The sequence below is a fragment of the Xylaria bambusicola genome (genome assembly GCF_022495145.1).
Source record: "Xylaria bambusicola strain CBS 139988 unplaced genomic scaffold F5B22scaffold_49, whole genome shotgun sequence".
In the NCBI taxonomy this organism is placed as follows: domain Eukaryota; kingdom Fungi; phylum Ascomycota; class Sordariomycetes; order Xylariales; family Xylariaceae; genus Xylaria; species Xylaria bambusicola.
This window is the reverse complement of record NW_025953602.1, coordinates 156396-175701: the sequence shown is the minus strand read 5'-3', so window position 1 is coordinate 175701 and position 19306 is coordinate 156396. Positions and strand designations below refer to the sequence as shown.

General features: G+C 48.3%; 7 protein-coding genes across 7 annotated transcripts; 3 read left to right on the top strand and 4 right to left on the bottom strand.

Annotated features, from left to right (window-relative positions):
- Window positions 1-1702: 1702 nt before the first annotated feature.
- On the bottom strand, window positions 1703-3067 carry F5B22DRAFT_621212 (60S ribosomal protein L35). Its single transcript, XM_047975884.1, has 4 exons — window positions 2954-3067; window positions 2731-2870; window positions 2328-2553; window positions 1703-2226 (listed from the first exon to the last, which is right to left on the bottom strand). Exons 1-4 carry the CDS (start codon window positions 2954-2956, stop codon window positions 2221-2223), a joined length of 375 nt encoding a protein of 124 aa, XP_047827361.1. The 5' UTR covers window positions 2957-3067; the 3' UTR covers window positions 1703-2220.
- Window positions 3068-3505: 438 nt separating this feature from the next.
- F5B22DRAFT_404023 (V-snare-domain-containing protein) lies at window positions 3506-4655 on the top strand. The gene is made up of 3 exons (XM_047971497.1): window positions 3506-3668; window positions 3731-3844; window positions 3914-4655. The coding sequence occupies exons 1-3, from the start codon at window positions 3600-3602 to the stop codon at window positions 4415-4417; spliced, it is 687 nt and encodes a 228-aa protein (XP_047827360.1). The 5' UTR covers window positions 3506-3599; the 3' UTR covers window positions 4418-4655.
- Window positions 4639-6013, bottom strand: F5B22DRAFT_638761 (ATP10 protein-domain-containing protein; the record flags this gene model as incomplete). Its single annotated transcript, XM_047977627.1, has 3 exons — window positions 4639-4671; window positions 4911-5508; window positions 5649-6013. 3 exons carry the CDS (start codon window positions 6011-6013, stop codon window positions 4639-4641), a joined length of 996 nt encoding a protein of 331 aa, XP_047827359.1.
- Window positions 6014-6781: 768 nt separating this feature from the next.
- On the top strand, window positions 6782-8263 carry F5B22DRAFT_638760 (2-oxoacid dehydrogenase acyltransferase; the record flags this gene model as incomplete). The annotated part of the gene is made up of 2 exons (XM_047977626.1): window positions 6782-6878; window positions 6933-8263. 2 exons carry the CDS (start codon window positions 6782-6784, stop codon window positions 8261-8263), a joined length of 1428 nt encoding a protein of 475 aa, XP_047827358.1.
- A 1135-nt stretch (window positions 8264-9398) lies between these two features.
- F5B22DRAFT_403699 (thermoresistant gluconokinase) lies at window positions 9399-10729 on the bottom strand. The gene is made up of 2 exons (XM_047971496.1): window positions 10163-10729; window positions 9399-10102 (listed from the first exon to the last, which is right to left on the bottom strand). Exons 1-2 carry the CDS (start codon window positions 10436-10438, stop codon window positions 9668-9670), a joined length of 711 nt encoding a protein of 236 aa, XP_047827357.1. The 5' UTR covers window positions 10439-10729; the 3' UTR covers window positions 9399-9667.
- Window positions 10730-14107: 3378 nt separating this feature from the next.
- On the top strand, window positions 14108-17816 carry F5B22DRAFT_621165 (peptidase family M49). The gene is made up of 8 exons (XM_047975883.1): window positions 14108-14741; window positions 14806-14866; window positions 14938-15682; window positions 16069-16472; window positions 16629-16785; window positions 16858-16988; window positions 17022-17026; window positions 17171-17816. Exons 1-8 carry the CDS (start codon window positions 14461-14463, stop codon window positions 17646-17648), a joined length of 2262 nt encoding a protein of 753 aa, XP_047827356.1. The 5' UTR covers window positions 14108-14460; the 3' UTR covers window positions 17649-17816.
- On the bottom strand, window positions 17817-19198 carry F5B22DRAFT_621158 (ribosomal protein L6e-domain-containing protein). The gene is made up of 3 exons (XM_047975882.1): window positions 18982-19198; window positions 18406-18741; window positions 17817-18340 (listed from the first exon to the last, which is right to left on the bottom strand). Exons 1-3 carry the CDS (start codon window positions 19093-19095, stop codon window positions 18188-18190), a joined length of 603 nt encoding a protein of 200 aa, XP_047827355.1. The 5' UTR covers window positions 19096-19198; the 3' UTR covers window positions 17817-18187.
- Window positions 19199-19306: the final 108 nt, after the last annotated feature.

Genomic DNA, 19306 nt, shown 5'->3' with positions numbered 1-19306 from the left:
TACAGAGGTTACACGTGTAACATGAGCAATTCAGATTATAATGAACAACTAGGGCTACTTGAGTCTTTGACCAACCAACTCCTTCTTGGCTGTTAGTGGCTTGACTCGACTCTATATACAACTAGTCTACCAGCCCAGACCGCCTACGTCTCTAGGGTCCGTTTCAAGAAGCGAAGTCTAAATAACCTCACTTTCCAATATTGCCCAGTATTGCCTGCATGTCTCTGTAAGATCATGATCAGTCGAGGTTGTTATGAAGTGTGCTATTTCAGGCTACGAAGTTATAACCCTTTGTGAGCGGAGTTCTCGAAACGTTCATTATGTATCTAACTGACATAGATTGTCTGCCCGTAATAATGGGTAGGAGGGTTGGAGAAGAACTTGCTCAGAAATTGTTTACCAGCACCTCATGTTCCCGTGACTGTGCCAGAAGAGAACCCGTAATTGAGGGTATCCGCAACACAATCATTTGTTGTAATTGTTCGTCCCTACACGGTCTATGCAGATTTCTGAAGTCCGCGCGCTAAGCCCGTACAAATGTGTCCGGCCCGTGTAACGTGCTATTAGATTTAGTATGGATCAACGTTTTACATCAAAGTTCCGCAGATGTGAGGCGAGTGTAGATTTGTACGCATAACCGCCTCTGCCCTCTCAAATGTGGTATGCAGAAGAACGACAATAATAAGGGCTGATGACTGGGCTTCGAATTGAAGATATGCTACTACAACGGCCCTGGTCACCAAATTCCCTTTGGCCTTGGTAACTCATTTGGACTCCTTCTACAATTGGTTCAACCTTTGCTAGCCTCCAAAGCCCGTCAACGTGTCTCATACCAGCAATGAACAACTTGTTGTGAGACTATATTCCTTGGTGGATTGCATGTGCAGCCGTACGTGTGTGTAACTCAGGCTGATTGGTATCCTATGGGATCGTCTTGTATACTACCGAGGCTCTCATACCATAAGAGCAGCCATTGAATTTAGCAGTAATATTCACAGCACTGTATCTAGGACAACCAGAGTAATTTTCTTGGTAATAACGTGGGATCTAGTCAACTTTGTATGCGCTTGCGACCCGAACATGCAGCCTCGTATTAGAAAGTGAGGTTGTATAGGCCTCATCGGCAATGAGACATCTGGGGCCTTGAAGACTGCCAGAAGCCGAAGCAAAGGCCGCACCAATGTATAATATCAAGGTCGACCATTAGGGTCAAAGAGTGAATATTTTGGTCAAGGACCTTAGTAGCCCTAGTAGATTATTGTATTGTGAATACCTTCGATTCCAAGCGAAGTCACCTGCTCTCGTTATATTAACATTTCTAGCGACAGCCAGCATCATTTGATTTTAAAGCAGCTGATTATGATATTTAAGACAGCATGTATTGACATTACATAGGATTACGATAACAAATCGAGCGGCCTACTTGGTAAACTCCAAAATGCGTGTCACGGTCAAACAGTACATTCAATGATCACCTCCAACTGCGATGGCCTTTCTCTCTGATTTATTACGAATATCACCACTCCCACCAACGCGGGCAATATATAGATGCGACCTTGTGCATCCAGGCTGTAGCCACGTCTTAACCATGCGAGTCGAGATCCACTATAGGTAATAGGCACCACATCTTCTAGAGTGCTAGCTCTATTATTATAGTCCTGACGCCAGATAATCGTGGAAGATGTAGTAGTCCTTGTGAATATTAATAGTAAGCCGAGTCATATTCTGGTCCTACATAATATGCCTAAAGGTGATAAGTAATCAGAGTGAGCTATGGGATTGAACAGGATCACTGATGACTTTCATGCGGAAGATGGGCTGGGTTGAGCCATATAAAAACAATTTCTGGCTTCCAATGGGTTAATTAGTTGTGGCCTCGGCGCCTTACGCAACAAGTAGGACTGTATAGTCTATCATGTGCCGTATCTAGTGACAGATCCAATGGCTCAGAACTTCGTTCAACCAATTCATTTGCGTTGAAAACCAGGCGCATGCATCACGTATCTTCGTTGATTTCGAGAACACTGCATGATGATTGGTTCAGAGCCCGTGGACAATTCTCAATTTTTGCGCATTGGGCAGCGACATTGGCTGCAAGTGACCTCATAACACCTATGAACCGAAAAAGCCGTGTGATGCCATGCAAATGTCAGATTCCGTTTTGGAATAACCACGCCCTCTACATCCGTACCCGATTCCCTCCAAAGCCGAAAAATTCATCTAAGCCTATAGCATTTTACGTCAGCCTAGGTCCAGAGCCATTGCCACGTTTGCCGGAGAACAGTGATCCATGTAGTAGTCCACGTAGTGGCCCGAACTTAGCGTACCTTGACGGCGTATTTGCGTTGAGGAAAATGTGTGGCCCTCTTCTTTGTCTTCTCTAGAGTCTTTGACTTCTCCTCGGGTGAGAGGCGGCGACGGATGGCGCGAGTCTGCTTAGGTCGGAGGTCGAGGGGAAGGTACTTCTTGTTTTTGTAGAAGAGACGGAGTTGCTGGCGCTGCTTGAGGTTGACGACGGTCAGGACGCGGGCAATTGACTTTCGTAAGTCGTGGCTGCAGAGAGAATGATAATATTAGCTCGAGTTCTACCGCACAGAGCCGTAGAGGCTAGATTGATCTCTCATCGTTGTGCAGCTCATGTTGAACTGATGTCGATATAAGGCCGGTGGGGTGTAGGTGGTCGAGGGGTAGCGGGTGGTGTTCTTCTTGCTAGGGATATAGTGGACATACATCTTGTTCAATTTGCTGCCCGAGGATGTTATCTTTTGGATTCGGAGCTGGCCAAGCTCGCTCTTGAGCTCGCCGAGCTGCTTCATCAAATCATCCTTGCTCTTGTTCCAGAGCTGACCGGTCTTGACCTTTGACGTCGACTGCGAGAAGGGAAGCTGTGTTAGCGATAGGTTCGAGTATGCTGGGCGCGTAGAACGAAATAAGTGTCGCGCAGTCAACTTACCATCGTGAATGGCGTTGGGCGTGGAAAATTGGCGGTCTCCGAGTTGTCGTCGTCGTTTGCGGATGAGGTCGTGTCGTGAAATTTCGCCAAATTCTTTTTAGGGTCTTGAGAATTGGAGAGTTGTGTGGAAAACCAAAGCCAGCACAGACCACCAACTGGACTAGCGGGTCTAGGTACCTACTATGGGTCCTCCTCGTACGCTAGTCACCTCTCCAGCCTCTCTACTGAGGTATGCAGGTGGCTCTTTGTGGCTGTGGTTCTATTGCCATGGAGCTGTGGCTGATGCTGATTACATAAACAGAGTACCTACCTAGGTACCTCGGTACCATTTCAAGGACAGTAAGATTTACAGTGCATACAATACCGAGCACAGTATCTGCATCGTCCCATTGCCTATGGGCTTGGCTCTCTTACCACTTACCAGGAGAAAGATGACGAAGGGTCTGAGAATGCGTTGATGCAATGCACGCCACGACACGACTTGTGAAGCTTGTGTACTCTGCCGCGAAAACTTTCTGTGTCCACGCCACGACCTGCCGTGTTCCTCCGAGATCATTATTTCTATTGTCGCAATAAGACACCTTCGCTCCAAAGCACAAGTCACCTGGTTTCTCTGGCCAACATAGTATTTGATATCCGTTCAAAGATGGCAACGACTACAGGAAATCAGGGCTGGGCGCAACTTCGACAGCAAGCCCGAGGTCTTGAGTCCCAGGTAAGATAATGCACTTTGACAATTACAATAGTCTGGCGCTAATGCAGTGTCCATTATAACAGACTGAGTCGCTCTTCCACACATACTCGCAGTTTTCTACAGTTTCGAATATCCCGCCGAAGCCGACTAAGGAGGAGAGGGAGACAGAAGTAAAATTAGAGGACCTCTTACAGAAAGTAAGAGCCCATTGAGTCTAACTCTAGACCTCCCTTGGGTTATTCGCCACTGACTTGGTTTTGTAACAGCGAGAGGTTGTCATTGACCAACTTGGGCGGTTGCTTGATTCCGAAGCAAGCTTAACATCTTCAGCCTTGAAACAAAACAACTTGTCACTTCTCCGTGAAAAGCTAGCGGAACACCGGCGTGACCTTGGCCGTCTGAAATCGAAATTACATGAAGCGCGCAACCGCGCGAATCTGCTATCAAACGTGCGGGATGACATTGAGAGTTACCGCGCCAACAATCCAGAAGCGGCCGAGGCCGAATATATGTTGGATGAGCGGAACCGAATCGACAACTCTCACAACATGGTGGACAGCGTATTAAGCCAGGCGTACGCTACAAACGAGAGTTTCAACTTGCAGCGTGAGACGCTCGCTAGCATCAACCGCCGGATTACATTAGCCGCAAGCCAAGTCCCCGGGCTCAATACGCTCATTGGGAAAATCTCGGCGAGAAAACGTCGCGATGGCTTTATTATGGGCGGGTTCATTGCGTTCTGTTTTATAGTCTTTTTCTTTTTCTTGTAAGAAAATACTCGTCCTGAGATGGAAGAAAAGGTTCTCGAGCTCCCTATTTGTATGATTTCTGGCATTGGGGATGTTTCATTTGAGGCGTTTGCAGACAGCATTGTTTATTCTGCCAGGCAAGGCGTTGTGGTGCGGTCCATATCAAAACAGGGTATAATATTGAATTACCAGCCAAGCCCATGAGGCTACTCACATATGCATTCACGCAAGAAGAACTATAATCATCGTGTCCGTTTTTTCATATTGCTTGCTTTCTACTAGTCACTTCCAGTCCGAATCCAAAGGCGCATAATTCATCCATTAGGGTATGGGTTTATTGTAGGTAATGGCTGTTCAAAGGAGATAGACTGGTCAACGGAAGACAAACTCATCGATATCATGCACATGTGTTATACAAGCGGGTCTGGGTATCACTAGTCTAGCCATATTCATACATTAGTCGATACAAAAAGAAGAGCAATGATGAAAGTGTCTACTACTTCTTCGTCATCACCTCTGCCAGTAACCGCTCAAGGCCCTTCACAAGGCCTTCACGCTCATGGTCCTCGCTCGGGCCACTGCCGGCCCATCGTATCCTGCAATCGGGATCCAAGAGGTATGTGTAGCCGACCTTGCTATTCAACAGACCGATACCTTCCCTGATCTCCTCTGAAACGCCCTTGCGGACAAGGAAGTAACGTCCGAAATTCTCCTCACCTCCAACCTGGCGTCTTATATTCCCCATCCATAGTTTGATTAGAAAGGCTTTTAAAGGGTTCTCCTCGATATTGATTCGTACATGCTGCGCCCTACCTCCGCTCTGAGCGATAATCCTTTCGACGGCGGGATTGCTCTCCCTAGACACAAACGAATTGCATTGGTTCTCGGCCCACACGCTGCTGAAGATGCTGACGATGGAGACCTGTCCTTGCAGCAGGGGAGTCGTGTCCCGAGGCTCCTTGTCCGTCTTGAGCAGCGTACGCCCGTAGAAATTGGGGAAGAATAGAGATAGGTCGCCTTTGAAGACTCGCGGTGGCGCAATAAATGTTTTGCCCTTGTGGAACTGTAAATTGCCCCAGTCGCGGAAGTATGGACGAGCCATTTTATTCTTTCTGCATGATCATGAAAATAGGCCGCAGAGTCAGCCAAGTGAACCAATTTGCAACTTGAACATGAAAGTTTCGGTGTGCATGCGTGAAGAAGACACCTGGGGAGAGATGAGAAGGTGTGGGATCGTTAAGATGGAACATACAGCTGCTGTCGCCTCTCCAGGTGCTTGTCGTAGTTTACGAAGTCATCCCGTCGCTGCTTCAGCGTCCGGGGATCTATACCCGTATTCTGACCTGCTTCCGGTGGGTAAGGAAGGCCGATAGGTCGACCGAGCGGCGTCGGTGTAAACTCTTCCACGCGCTTGCCATAGGACCTTGGGGCATCGACGAGTGGAGAGGGTGCAATGAACCCAGGCGGGTGCGGTGCGGTTTTTGGAGTGGTTGCATCAGCCGCGGGCTTATCTATACCCTTGGGCGTGTGCCCAGCCAGAAGGCGGTAGGATGTGCTGAAGTCGCGAGATTGACATAACCGGCAAAGCAATCTTGATCGCCGCGTGAGCAGCGACATGGTAATTGTGTTTCACTTGCGAAGCTTTGCGCAACATGTGGTTGCCAAAATGCGGCGATTTGGAGATGCATTATCAGATGTCAGCTAAGATAAGATAAGTAGGTTATCCTAGGTACTACTACCCCAAGCGCTTGACCCTCCCAACCTTACTGAGGTACATATACCTATACCGAGCTGCTGTAGGGACACGACATGGGCTGCCGCACAGCTACGTATCTACCGCGTAGAGAACGGGCTGTTATCGCTTATCGATAAATGCATGCTTATCCGCCCAGAAACGAAACTCGACTGGTGAATACTATGACGTAAGCATGCATATTGTAGATTCGGTACCTGAGGTATCCCGCTGCAGCTTTTGGTGGGCAAGTTCATAGACTCAACGTACAAGTACATATCCTTTCATGGGGAGCTGATAATAAGTGCACTAGGAGGTAGAGTGAAATCGGAGATTACTTAGCAACTATCTGTTGGGACCAGGAATACCGTTGTCCCCGCAGCTACGGCACGGCCACCGTCGGCTTCCCCAGATTGCGGCTATAAGCGGGCGAATGTGGGGGAAGGAGGCCAGCAGCTGTCATTTCTTCCTTCACCTCCCGCGCTTCTAGAGAAGTAATTGACCGTGTCCTCTTGCGTTTTTAGATCCTAAGGACCTATTCTAATTTCTATTATTTGGTAGCAGAACTTACCATGTTTTTACAACGCGGTTCTCGAGCTTTGCGCCGCCAATGGCGAACTTGCCGAGACATGGCTCGAATGGCGGATCCCCAGATGCGAGGGGCGTATTGCGCCGCTATTGCTAAGGACTTCCACTCGACGAGGAGGACGCAGGCCATCAAGCCTGTCCTTTTGGCTGATATCGGCGAAGGTACCATAGTTTCCCCTGTGATATAACTGTCAAAGTACTCAAGATCTCACCTAGGTATCGTGGAATGCGAAATCATACAATGGTTTGTCGAACCTGAAGCCAGAGTCGAAGAGTTCTCACCGTTGTGCGAAGTCCAGAGCGACAAAGCCTCCGTCGAGATAACGAGTCGGTTCGCAGGTGTCGTCAAGAAGCTATATTATGATGCGGGAGAAATGGCTAAAGTCGGCAAGCCGTTTGTGGATATCGATATACTGGGCGATGCTAAGAAAGAAGACTTGGAGGCCTTGACCGCACCGGTGCCCTCAACCGATGGTATCTCAGAGCCGTCGAATAAAGATTCTCTCAAACGGGTGTCTGGGACGCAGGAGTATCCACAGACCTCAGAAAGCATGCCGCAATCCGAAAACAGTGTGTCCCAGTCCTTAACTCGGGATAAAAACATATATAAATCATTGGCGACTCCTGCGGTGCGCCATCTATGCAAAGAGTTAAATGTCCAGATTACTGACGTCGTTGGGACGGGGAAAAGTGGCAGAGTGCTGAAAGAAGACATATATAAGTTCGTTGAAGCTCGCGATGCTGGCAACAAGGCTGCGCAACCCACGAAGACTACCTCCGAAGCACCGTCTACCCCATTAACCACCACCGAGAGACAGATGGAGACCGCTGTCGCTCTAACTAATACCCAACAACAAATGTTCAAAACGATGACCCGGTCTCTGAGCATACCGCACTTCCTATATGCCGACGAGGTTGACTTTTCCCAGCTCTACGAATTGAGGCAGCGGTTGAACAAGATATTATTACAGTCAGCTAAAGAAGGAGAGATATCAAAACTGTCTTATTTGCCCTTCATTATCAAAGCGGTATCGCTTGCCCTTGCCAAATACCCGATATTGAACGCACGGGTAGACAACGATCCCGAAACGTCTAAGCCGGCGCTAGTCTACCGCAGTCAGCATAATATTGGTGTGGCGATGGATACACCTATAGGCCTACTTGTACCGGTTATCAAGAACGTGGGGGCTAAGAATGTATTATCAATTGCAAGCGAGTTGGCAGGCCTGCAGTCTAGAGCGGCAGCTGGGACGCTGTCGGTGCAAGACCTAACTGGAGGAACGATCACAGTATCGAATATCGGCAATATAGGAGGAACATACCTGTCACCGGTCATTGTTGAGAAGGAGGTAGCAATACTGGGTATTGGGCGCATGCGCACAGTTCCTGCATTCGGTAAAGACGATGAAGTGATCAAGAAGCAGGTGTGCAACTTCAGTTGGAGCGCAGATCATCGTGTTGTCGATGGAGCGACTATGGCCCGGGCAGCCGAAGTCGTTAGGCAAATTGTGGAGGAGCCTGCAGCATATATCCTGCATCTGCGGTGAGCAGAAAAGGGTCGTCAATACACCGCCTCCCCGCTCTCTGGTTCTCATTCTCGGCCGATAAAAACCGTGAGCTGTGAGCTGCACACTATGTCACCCATACTGAGTAAAGGATTTGAGGATTTGCAGATTGCTCACCACATAAACATGGTCCGATGAGGGGAGACGCTGGCCAGAGGCTGGCCATGCTCGGCCATGGTAGCTTTACCAGAAAGAGAAAGTAAAAGTGGACCAAGGCTGGGATAAGCAACTACTTCGTAGGAGTGTAAGTGGGATTTTGGGATTTACTGGGATTTGGCCACCGGCTTCCTCCAGGCGACCTACATGTGCTGTAGCATCTGACCTCGGTGATGTAGTGTACGGCTGTGCGAATCTAGGCCAAGAGGTAGAACTACCAGTAGGAATTCAACGCGGTCCTTGGTACTCTAGTCGTGCCTCGTGCAGTCCTTGACTTAGCTACGGTACCTGACCTAGGTACTGTAGCATCTACTCAGCCTGCTTTGCCTGCCTGGACCGAATCATGCCTGGCCGCGGAACCGACAACCGGGATCCGAGAGTAGCAGTCACATTCCCGTCGCATGGACTGTAAGAGTGCCGTGTAGGGCAGACAATAGAAACATGCATGGTGCTCGATTTGGCGACCTGAGGTAAGGGAAAAGAAAGATGGCCACCGGATTCCTCCTCATGCATAGTATACACACATGCTAGAGAATACCATAGCAGATCCGACAGGTATATAAACGTTGAAGTATAGTTAGTAGTAAGCAATGCAACGTGGAAATGTCTACGCCACATACAAGGTGACGGGATGCGAGGGTTTGATTCGCTGAAGTTCCTCCGGGAAAGTCCAGGCATGTGTCTCACATACATCCAACGAACTTCAAGGTCCTATTGCGAATATATGTAGGTGACTGTACGTAAGCTTGAGTATCTATCTTTGATGCAAGGGTAGAGAAAGTCTGCCCACTTATCCTCCGAAGGTGAGGAAAAGCAAAAGGTGGTATTTGATCTCTCTATCCAAGACTAGTAGTGTGACAGAACAAGTTTGCATATTCATGCAGTACTGTGGCTGCCTCGGGTGAATCCCGGGACCAGTGTAATATCAATGATACGCAAACAAACCTTGCTGAACTCCTTTCTTTCTCTCACTTGATTCGAGTCTCGTGACGAACTCGTCATGGCAAGTGAAAGGTAACAGCTACCCTATCCAAAGACCACAAACCTCCCTGATGTCAACGCCAACGCACCTGGATTTCAGGGGAAAAAAAAAGCAACAGTAAAACACTTGGTCCGTTTTCTCAAGTGGCGGAATCTCAGCCGCTGCTTGCCCCCAACGGGCACTGATCCCAGTTTGCCGTGAGAATGCGTGCGTACATGCATACTACCTAATAATGCCGCCGTTTCTACTTAAACGGTCTCGCGCATCTTATTTGACGCCTGGCTCAGTGCTGCACTAAGCACCTCGGACATGGTACCGCTCACGTCGATGCTGATCACATCCGTCTCCTCCGCCGTTGGTGGCTCTAGTATCTCGAATTGGCTCCGCACCATGTTCGCACCCATGTAGTGTCCCTGTCGCAGCCCAACACGCTCAAGAAGCAGGGCTTCTGGTGCGTGGAGGTAGATGAAATGAAGCTGTACATCATGCGTGAAGTATGGCGCCACTCTGATAACGTCCCTGTACTTCCGCTTCAGCGCCGAGCAGGTTAGGACCACGCCTTCAGCTCCCGATGTCAGTTGTCTGAGCGATTCCTCGCGCAAGAGTGTAAGCCAGTCCCACCGGTCAGCGTCTGTCAACGGTATTCCATTGGCCATTTTATCAATATTTGCTTTCGGATGATACTATGAGTATGATCAGATCAGCATTAAACAATTCCTCGAAGCAGCCGAGACTAAACCTACCGCATCACCCTCGAGATATGGCAAATTTAAAGACTCGGATAAGTGTCTAGCAACAGTTGTCTTGCCGCACCCAGCTGGGCCAGTGACAAGCCAGATGTGGTGCACGCGTGGTGCATGCTGGCCACTGACACTTGCAATGGTGTTATTCGACGTGACTGGGGTATTTTTGGTATCAATGGGCTGTGGATTGGGCCCAAGAGGGTCCATGGTAGATGACATAAGGTTGACTACTGGAATTTCCCCAGCAATTGGGACCGAGGAGTTGTATGTTAACATTAGCTGCTGAGGCTTTTGGTACTTGTATTTTCATGAACTGATGAACTAGGATATAAAGCCTGAGATTGAACTCGTTCCTTTGTTCGGTTATTTGTTGTTTGTTTCAACGTAGCATCTAAGTTGCGAAGACTAGGGTTGTGATTCAAAACCGGTTGACATGAGGAAAAGTTATCAAGAAAGGTTGACAATAAACAGGAAGTGAATAAAAGATAGAAGTTAGTGGACAATGCTAGTGAGGGTGTAGTTATTTTATAAGAGCAGGAGAGGATGAGTAAGGAGGCCAGGTCTAGATTAGGAAATGGGACTTTTCTCAAGACAAGAATAGGCCCCTATTCAGTCAGAATCACCACCGGCAAGTGAACCGGACCTCTCACCGCATTCAAGACGGACAAGGCCCAGCCTGGTTGAGTGACCTTAGCCACAGCACAGGTGCAGAATTGCGCGGAGACGGCCCAGAAGACGCTAGAGACCAAAAAACCGACCCGTCAGGAATGTCAAACAAGGCAATTCTGGAGCATTCGAGCCAATCAGCCGCCTCGAGACGCTGTGCAGTGCAGAACTCGGCTTGGGGTCTAGTGTAAGTCAGATAGTTTCACTCTTTTGTACTTCCCGTGTACATATAAGTAGCATTTGCCGAGCTGAGTTCACTCACGCATGTAGCGAAGTTGCGATGCGCAGTTACCGAATACTGCGTTGCTGACAGAAGTATTAGGGAAGCTTGTTATGTAGGCAATATAAAAATTCCATTGGCACTGGCGTTGTGTAACAGCGTGTATCGGTCAGAGTATGGTCCGTGTGCCCTGACTTGACTTGAGGTGTAGTACGTCTTATATCATTCGTGACTCCCTTTTCAACATTTTCTGACCTACAGGAAGAACTGCGCCCTATCCGCTGTTCCGGCATGCCCTTTTGGCCCACAAATCCAATCAGATGGGTATCCGTCATCAGACAGGGTAGATATGGGGAGCCATATCGTTGGCGGAAAAAGCTTTTATGGAGAAGCTTCTTTTCCCCGGCGTATTTGCCGTGAAGGAAGCCTTTCCTATTAGGCGAGACGGCAAGCACCAAGTTTCGCCTGCGCAGCGGAAGTTAAGCTTGTTACTGGAGGGTTACCTGGGCCAAGCGCCTGAATGCAACCCGAGTTAAAGAGACTAATCGAAACGCAGGGAAATGAGTATAGGATTGGGGGACATAAACTTATCCAATGCAGCAAAAAAAGTCGGGATTACGTGGGGGGCAAAGACTTTGCGGAGGTCAAAATCGGCGAAATGCTTTACATACGCATACTCTGAGAAGTATGGAGTTCACCAACGTGGGGGTCGAGGGGGTGTATGAGTTCTCGTATGAGGTCAAAGACTCCATTAGGCTTCCACGGGCTATTAAATTGTGGAGGGCACATGGCTCTTAGCCCGTAAACTAGCCATCTAGTATCTTGGCTATGCGTATGCGTTCCCAAGCTTCAGTGTGCTGCAAGTGGTACTATTAGGATGTGTACAGTAGATGACTACAGAAATAGTCTAGGTAGGTATAGTTAGAAATACTTACCACCCCGGTATTCTGTTGATAGGTAGGGTTTCCATGGCAAAGTATGAAGACCAGAGAAACAAAATAATGGTGTTGCCCAGGAGCCTTTCTGTGCACCTATTCAGTCCGCCCCCTTCTATTCCGTTTCGTTGGCCACTAAAGTCTGCTATAGCTTTCTTCTTACACACGGATGGAGGCGGATCATGGAGTGAGAAGGCGTGCATGCTGCCTCTTTCAAGGAGCTGACCTCGAGTACCTAGTATATGTCGTATCGGTCCGGTGCACTTCTGTTGCATCGCAGCATAAATATCGAATTCTCTTATTAGTTGTCTGGAGGTTATAGCACGGCAGACCCCAACGGGAAATTTTGATGTTACCTGGAGCTTATTGGCCATTCACAATGGAATGCAAGCTGATCTTGTGCCCATCTGCACCCCATGTACAAGAATTCTCCCGGGGATGTGGACCCCTCCTTTTCCGGTTCATACGGGCTCACAAGGGGTTGTTGTATACCGGCCGTCTGCAGTCCGGTAGGCCGAAGAGACTAGTAGAGTAAAAACACCCATCGACGGCTCTTGTGACCCATTTACGACCCAACGACTGGGCGAGCATGACGCGAGATGGTCATCTGTTTATACGTTGCAAAGTCAGTCAATGCCCTGCGATTCCTAGCACGATGGGCTCATTAGGCCCGTGGCTGCGTGCCGCCTTTGTCCCACAATGACGCATCATCACTCAAGGGTCATCGTACTTTCTGCCTGTACGCAACCATCGATGCTGGCTTATCTAGATTACGGGATATTCTGTAGACATCGGTGGGTATGCTCACGTGGTCCGATCGCTTTTAGTGGAGGTGATAACAGTCAAGCCTTGCTTGTGTGCCAGATGTTCATGTGGCCTCGTACGGAACGTGGTACCTGGGCTTGTTGCCATCGATATCGCATCTTGCCCTGGTTACTGCTCCAATTATTTTTAGCTCACAGGAATGCTCCCCTAGTATTCTCCGAATCACTATCCCTGATTGCAGCATGACGTAAAGTGAAAGGTGTCGGCTTTCATGATGTGCCGAGAATGGCTCACGCTACCTAAAGCGAATTGATATCGTATACATGCCATTGATGTATCGGCTGGTTACCAGCATCCTTGTTGGGCTGCAATAGACTGGGTGGCGGTAAGATGAAACGGGAAGAGTGAATGGGATGAGTGTGATCTGGTTAGGCGTCAACTCAATAGCGGCTTCTCGGAACTTACCGAGAAAGCTTCATCGTCGCCAGGTAAAAGGACGTTGCCTCATACTGACGCAAACTGAAAGAAAGATGCTAGGCTATAACTCGGGGATTATCAGCCAGCACTCGTTAGTGAGCTCGTCAATCCCACGGACTCGGTAGTTCCAGATAGAACCTTACCGCGATGGATGACTTGGCAGTGTTGACACCAGCCTCTGATCCGGTAGTCTAGATAAGTATACATGAGCGAGATTGGACGACCTCAGACTCCTCGACTGGCATCGCCTGGCTAATCATGACGCAGTGAGGTTTATAAGAAGCCTGGCTACCGGTGTTGGCGAGGATGCGGCAGGGAGCGGATGGGAGCGGCAAGGGGAGGGGGTGAGCAGCGACGATCACGAGATGAACTCCAAATTTTCTAGAAGAAATCGGTTGGCAACAGATACCTCTACAATGTGCTACCTACATATGTACATATGTAGGTACTTGTACATAGATACATAGATACATTGGCCACATGTCATATCACGTACGGTGCACATGGCCATGATAGGTACCTGGTTAGGTAGCGCGCATACGCATACTACACTGCACTGGCCTCTGGGTTGGGTTCCAAGGTTGAGCTGGACAGATGGAACGACGGAACCGAATACAATACCTACAGCGCATGAAAGACTAGATACTGTCAGATGCACAGTACCAGTCCTACCTACGCATTTGAAGCAAGGGCTAAAACCTGGGGCAGGCAGACAAGCCCTATTAGTGGTTAAATGCTGTCCTACCAATCTATGGTACTGTTGTACCTGAGGTAGGGAATTCAGTTTCCTTTATCCATCAATGAGATAGATACCTAGTTTATAAAAAAGGGATCATGTATCGATCATTATTTATAAACCTACATACGTCTACCACAGGCATAGAATAGAGTACCTACCTATGTACTGTAGGGAGATACTGCTATATGTATGTAGTATAGATAGGTATCCCATAAGTACATACTGTCTACCTATGCAGGGCTTCTGCATAGCATTCATAGGGCACGTACCTACTATGTATATAGTACCTACCTAGGTAGGCAGGTGGAGAAAACATGTAGATATAGGCATACCTGCTCACTACGTCTGTCTCCCTCGAATTCTCTGCGAGCACTGGAGTACCTACTAGGTAGACACTAAACTTGCATTCCCAAGGTCTACCTAGTACTGAAGCTATCCCCCGAGGCAAAATATCTGAGGTAGTCAACATCAGGCGGAAAGCTTGCGTCGGCCCTAAATGAGACCCCTCTCCTGTCTGCCCATTGCTTCGAGACTGGGAATCTCCAAACCACGACACTTCGTTGCACTTAGCAGCATACGCCTTGTCTTCCACAAGCCAGCATATTCAAAGGTTTCCGGCTTTCCGCGGTTTCACCACACCACCACCGCTACTATGGATGCTCATGATTTGAAGCACTACCTGGCTGATGCCCCCCCTAGCGTTGTAAGACTGGAGGTCGAGAAGCATTTTGAGCCCCTGGGCGACAAGCAGAAACGTTATGCCCATTTCATCAGCAGGTTAATCGGCCCTGTGTTCCGACTTCATGTCACATCGAGTATCGCTAACCTCCGCTGAATGCAGAGCTTCCTTCCAGGGCACTAGGGTAATTTTGAGGCAGGTGTCGCCCGAATCGGAGCCAATAGTATGTTGGGCTTAATTCAAAATACCACTGTTTATGTACATGGCTATGTGTGCGTGTTGACTGTGGCTTAGTTCGACTTCATTCTCGCCTTGTATCACTCATCAGGTGGGGACTGGAAGAGCCTCCAGTCCAAGGCCGGTATTTCGGATGTTGACTTGGATCACTTTTTCAGCTATGCCGCCCAATTCCTCGGAAACAGTGGCAATTACAAGAGCTTTGGAGATGCAAAGTTCATTCCAAGATGCCAGGAGTCTGTATTTGCCGCGCTTGCTACAACCTCCCCCGAGGCACTGAACTTCTACAAGGCCACCTCCGGCGCCATCTTCTCTGCCGACAAGCCTGGTCTTCTGCATCTAGGATATCCTGACCAAGGTCACATGACAACGTACTATCCAAATTCCCCTGATATCACACAACCCGAAATCGAGGCTGTCTCAAAGTGGATGGAACAAAGGAAACTCCTCCCAGAGAACACCCGCCTAGTCAAGTCACAGGGAAACACATTTGAGATACTAGTTGCGTCGGCCGACACTGCTATTCCTAGCGAAGGGGGCGATGCTGGGAAAGAAACTGAGTTCAAGATCGATGACGGCATTTTAGCTGGAAAAACACTGAAACTGGTTTATGGAGATTATTCCCATGAGATGACTGCTATCGCCGCTCACACAAAGAGAGCAGCAGAAAACGGAGACAATGAAAACCAACGGAAGATGTATGAGGCATACACAAAATCTTTCAAGGAAGGTTCACTTCTTGCCTACAAAGACAGCCAGCGTTTCTGGATCCGCGACCAAAAACCATCTATTGAATCTTCAGGTATGTATTGAACTCTGCTATATCGGTTATAAGATTTGGTATTGGTGGAAAGATCGATTATCTTTCAACGCTAACGATTGCTACAGTATGTGAACTGTTGATCGCGAAATGCGATATAATTCTAGAGACTATGGAATAATGAATTGGACTAACTAACCCATTTTCATATGACAGATTGGATTTATTGAGACTTAGGTATGTGCAAAGACCTGACACGCCGGTTGCGAGATGCTGTGTTGGTAGAAAAATCCAACTGTCTGTCCAAGCTAACTCTTAGTTCAGTAGGTGAAATTCTCACCCATGAACCAGGTTACCATAGTCTGTGTAATTCTCAAGGCGTGTGTAACAAGATGATATACTAATGTGTGCTTCCTGTGCTAGTCGAGACCCGGCCGGCATCAGAGGCGAATGGGAGGGATTTGCTGCCGTCGTAAATGTTGAACGCACGCGAGCATTTGGAGCTCTCGTTGATGCTGCTCCATCTCTGATTCCTCTTCTGCCTTGGGGCAAGGATTTTGAGAAGGACAAGTTTTTGTCTCCCGATTTCACTTCGTTGGAAGTGCTCTCTTTCGCTGGTTCGGGAATTCCTGCGGGTATTAATTTACCCAATTACGACGACATTCGGCAAACAGAAGGGTTTAAAAACGTGTCACTCGGCAACGTACTGAGTGCGAAGGCTCCAAACGAGAAGATACCCTTCATTGCTGAGGAAGATCTCGAGATATACCAAAAATACCGCGATGGCGCTTTTGAGGTCCAAGTCGGCCTTCACGAACTAACAGGCCACGGTGTAAGCTTTCCCCTTCTTCTCCACCCTGTTCTCGCCTATTGTGGAGGCCACAGTGTTCTATTGAGGCGATGTGTGTGTCTTGAAAGCATACGAAACTTCTTACACCAGCTCCCATTATACCTGAAAAGAGTGACCACTGACTCTGACGAACCGTAGTGTGGGAAATTACTCCAAGAAACTTCACCGGGAGTTTTCAACTTTGATCAAGCAAATCCGCCCATCTCCCCACTGACACAAAAACCCGTTACTACATGGTATAAGCCTGGTCAGACTTGGGGTTCGGTCTTCGGAAGTCTAGCAGGTGCATATGAAGGTAGGTACGACGGTGGCAAAATTTGCCTGTTTTTTCCTTACAAAGAAAGTTGCTAACTTTCGTAATACGTAGAATGCCGTGCTGAACTAGTTGCGATGTTCCTCAGCTGCGAGTTTCCCGTTCTTAAGATATTCGGTTTTGGAGATGGGTCCTCCAACATTAACGGCGAAGCAGGTGACGTGCTCTATGCTTCATATCTTAGGGTACGTATCAATACCCTCTGTGCCAGCTTTAAGACCTAGTATTGATAGAAAGGTCTATTGTTTTCCAAAGCTAACTATTGCCGCAGTATGTGAATCTTTGATCTCAACACGCCACTACTATAATTGTATAATTCTAGAAAGTATTTAGTAAGGACCCGGGCTAATACGTTTTGATATGACAGTATGGCACGGGCTGGTCTATTGGCATTGGAGATGTTTGACCCAAAAAGCAGGAAATGGGGCCAGCCACATTCCCAGGCACGATTCAGTATCCTGCAGTGCTTTTTACAGGCAGGTGATGACTTCTGCAAGCTTGAGTACCAAGGAGACAGCTTAAAGGATGCCGTCATCAAGCTTGACCGATCTAAAATTACCACAGTTGGTCGCAAGGCTGTTGGCGAATATTTACAGAAGCTGCACATCTATAAGTCAACGGCCGATGTTGAGGCTGGCACAAGGTTCTTCACCAAAATGACAGATGTTGACCCTGAGTTTTGGGGCAAAAAGGTACGGGATGAAGTCCTCGCAAACAAACAGCCCCGGAAAGTGTTTGTTCAGGCCAATACATTCCTTGACGAGGCTACAGGCAAGGTTGCCTTAAAACACTACGACGCTACGCCCCAAGGCATGATCCAGAGTTGGGCTGAACGTCAAGTTTGACTGCAAGCCCAGTCATGCCAAACGAGGAGCTTGTCATAAATGTTGATTGGGATTTGAGCCATATACCTTTACTTCTATCCCAATATATTTACGGCCAACTGAACAAATGATAAGATAGGAGAAACGTGACAGACAGTAACATCTGATACTGGAAGAGCCAAAGGAGCATTGATTATTAGGTAACCTCTAGCTACCTTAAAAATCTAACTAGATGAATCAAGTGATCTGAGGCTGTGTATGCACATTCTCTAAAGCTTAATAGCATATAGGTACTCGCCGCGACCTTTCGCTCTTCATGCAAGCCTGATTCCCCACAGTAACACCGTAATCAAGTAAAACGACCGTGATGCCTTTGTAGTCCTTTTTTATTGACTAAAAACCTCAATTACAGACGCCAGAATCAATGTGACCGATGCCTCAACGTCCAGATGCAATTGGCAGCCCAGTTCCCGCGATTCGCCATCCGCAATCTGTGAGTTTTCCCTTCTAAAGCATCATCATAACCGATCGAGAAAAGCCCATTCCGTCGTTAGGTTGATTTACCACTTCATCTCGTGGGGCTTGTCGCCCTTGCGAAGGCTAAAAGAGCTAGCGAGGTAGCTAGCAAGCTGGTCTACTTTCTTAATGTTGGCAATCAAGGCCTTATCGATGGTCTTCTGGTCCGCCGCTCGGCTACTGCTGATTTCCTTCTTCTGTAAAAGCCATGGTCGTTAGTTTTAGTCCCCCAGATGATTCGTAGCAATTCATATATCCATACCTGTGGCTGCTCTCCCTGCTTGAAGAATGCCTCTTCACTAGCCTTATCCTTGGCAGCATCGCGAGCGAAGTATTTGGGTTCTGAGACCTCATCGATCTTGGCCTGGTCTACACCGGCAAGGTCGATCTTCTGTGAGGTGGCGATGACATATCGAGAGTTGACGCGTCTCAGAGGGACACCGTTGATCTTGAAGGGGCCAGTAACAAGCAGAACACCCTGGTCGAGCGTCTTGAGAAGCACGACACGCTTGCCGCGGAACCGCCCAGCTAGGAGGATCAAAACGGTACCGGGGGTAAGAGAGTCGCGGGGAGCCCAGGGGCGAAGGGTCTTGCGAACCTGTAGCGAAATCCTGTCAGCTCTCTCTTCCTGCACTTTAATGCTTAAAGACATCCGCTTCGCTTGCTGCCATCACACCCAGTTCGATATATGGAGTTTTTGTCATTGCCCATGCTATACTCCCAAACATAACCCATATATATGGACCAAGAATGTGCAGACAAGGCGTTTTCGCGCAATTTCCAAATACTAGCTCGGCGTGGTATGAATGCATGATTGATCGAGTCGGCGCACACTCACCTTCTTGGGCTTGGGCTCATCCGTGGCAGGGTACCATTTCTGGACCTTCTGGGAAGGATGAGGGACCTCCCGGGTCGACTTTCCGAACTTCTTCTGTGTGCTCGGCTGCGACATCGTGACGTTGGTCGGGAGTGGTTGGTGGTGGAAGGGAATTGGCGGGCTGTTGGTGATGTCGAGTTAGTCAATCAAAATTCCCGTTGCGCAAAAATGGAAGATGGTTTTTGGTGGGTTTACCGAGCCCTGTGGGTGCCACATAATGCTGGGCGTTATCTCTGTGGCTGATCCATATCTCGATGGCTCAGCCACATCTGTACAAGGGGAGGTA

What these genes read in the sequence shown, in the direction of transcription:
- F5B22DRAFT_621212 (XM_047975884.1), bottom strand. An exon ending in GGCAGCAAATTGAACAAGAT is followed by an intron (nt 2,554 to 2,730) that starts GTATGTCCACTA and finishes TTCTCTCTGCAG; the next exon opens with CCACGACTTACGAAAGTCAA.
- F5B22DRAFT_404023 (XM_047971497.1), top strand. Translation starts at nt 3,600, where the DNA reads ATGGCAACGACTACAGGAAATCAGGGCTGGGCGCAACTTCGACAGCAA. An exon ending in CCCGAGGTCTTGAGTCCCAG is followed by an intron (nt 3,669 to 3,730) that starts GTAAGATAATGC and finishes CCATTATAACAG; the next exon opens with ACTGAGTCGCTCTTCCACAC. An exon ending in TAGAGGACCTCTTACAGAAA is followed by an intron (nt 3,845 to 3,913) that starts GTAAGAGCCCAT and finishes GTTTTGTAACAG; the next exon opens with CGAGAGGTTGTCATTGACCA.
- F5B22DRAFT_403699 (XM_047971496.1), bottom strand. Translation starts at nt 10,438, where the DNA reads ATGTTAACATACAACTCCTCGGTCCCAATTGCTGGGGAAATTCCAGTA. An exon ending in CATATCTCGAGGGTGATGCG is followed by an intron (nt 10,103 to 10,162) that starts GTAGGTTTAGTC and finishes TCATACTCATAG; the next exon opens with TATCATCCGAAAGCAAATAT.
- F5B22DRAFT_621165 (XM_047975883.1), top strand. Translation starts at nt 14,461, where the DNA reads ATGAGACCCCTCTCCTGTCTGCCCATTGCTTCGAGACTGGGAATCTCC. An exon ending in CGCCCGAATCGGAGCCAATA is followed by an intron (nt 14,867 to 14,937) that starts GTATGTTGGGCT and finishes ACTGTGGCTTAG; the next exon opens with TTCGACTTCATTCTCGCCTT. An exon ending in ACGAACTAACAGGCCACGGT is followed by an intron (nt 16,473 to 16,628) that starts GTAAGCTTTCCC and finishes GACGAACCGTAG; the next exon opens with TGTGGGAAATTACTCCAAGA.
- F5B22DRAFT_621158 (XM_047975882.1), bottom strand. Translation starts at nt 19,095, where the DNA reads ATGTCGCAGCCGAGCACACAGAAGAAGTTCGGAAAGTCGACCCGGGAG. An exon ending in ATGAGCCCAAGCCCAAGAAG is followed by an intron (nt 18,742 to 18,981) that starts GTGAGTGTGCGC and finishes ATTTCGCTACAG; the next exon opens with GTTCGCAAGACCCTTCGCCC. An exon ending in AGCAGGGAGAGCAGCCACAG is followed by an intron (nt 18,341 to 18,405) that starts GTATGGATATAT and finishes TGGCTTTTACAG; the next exon opens with AAGAAGGAAATCAGCAGTAG.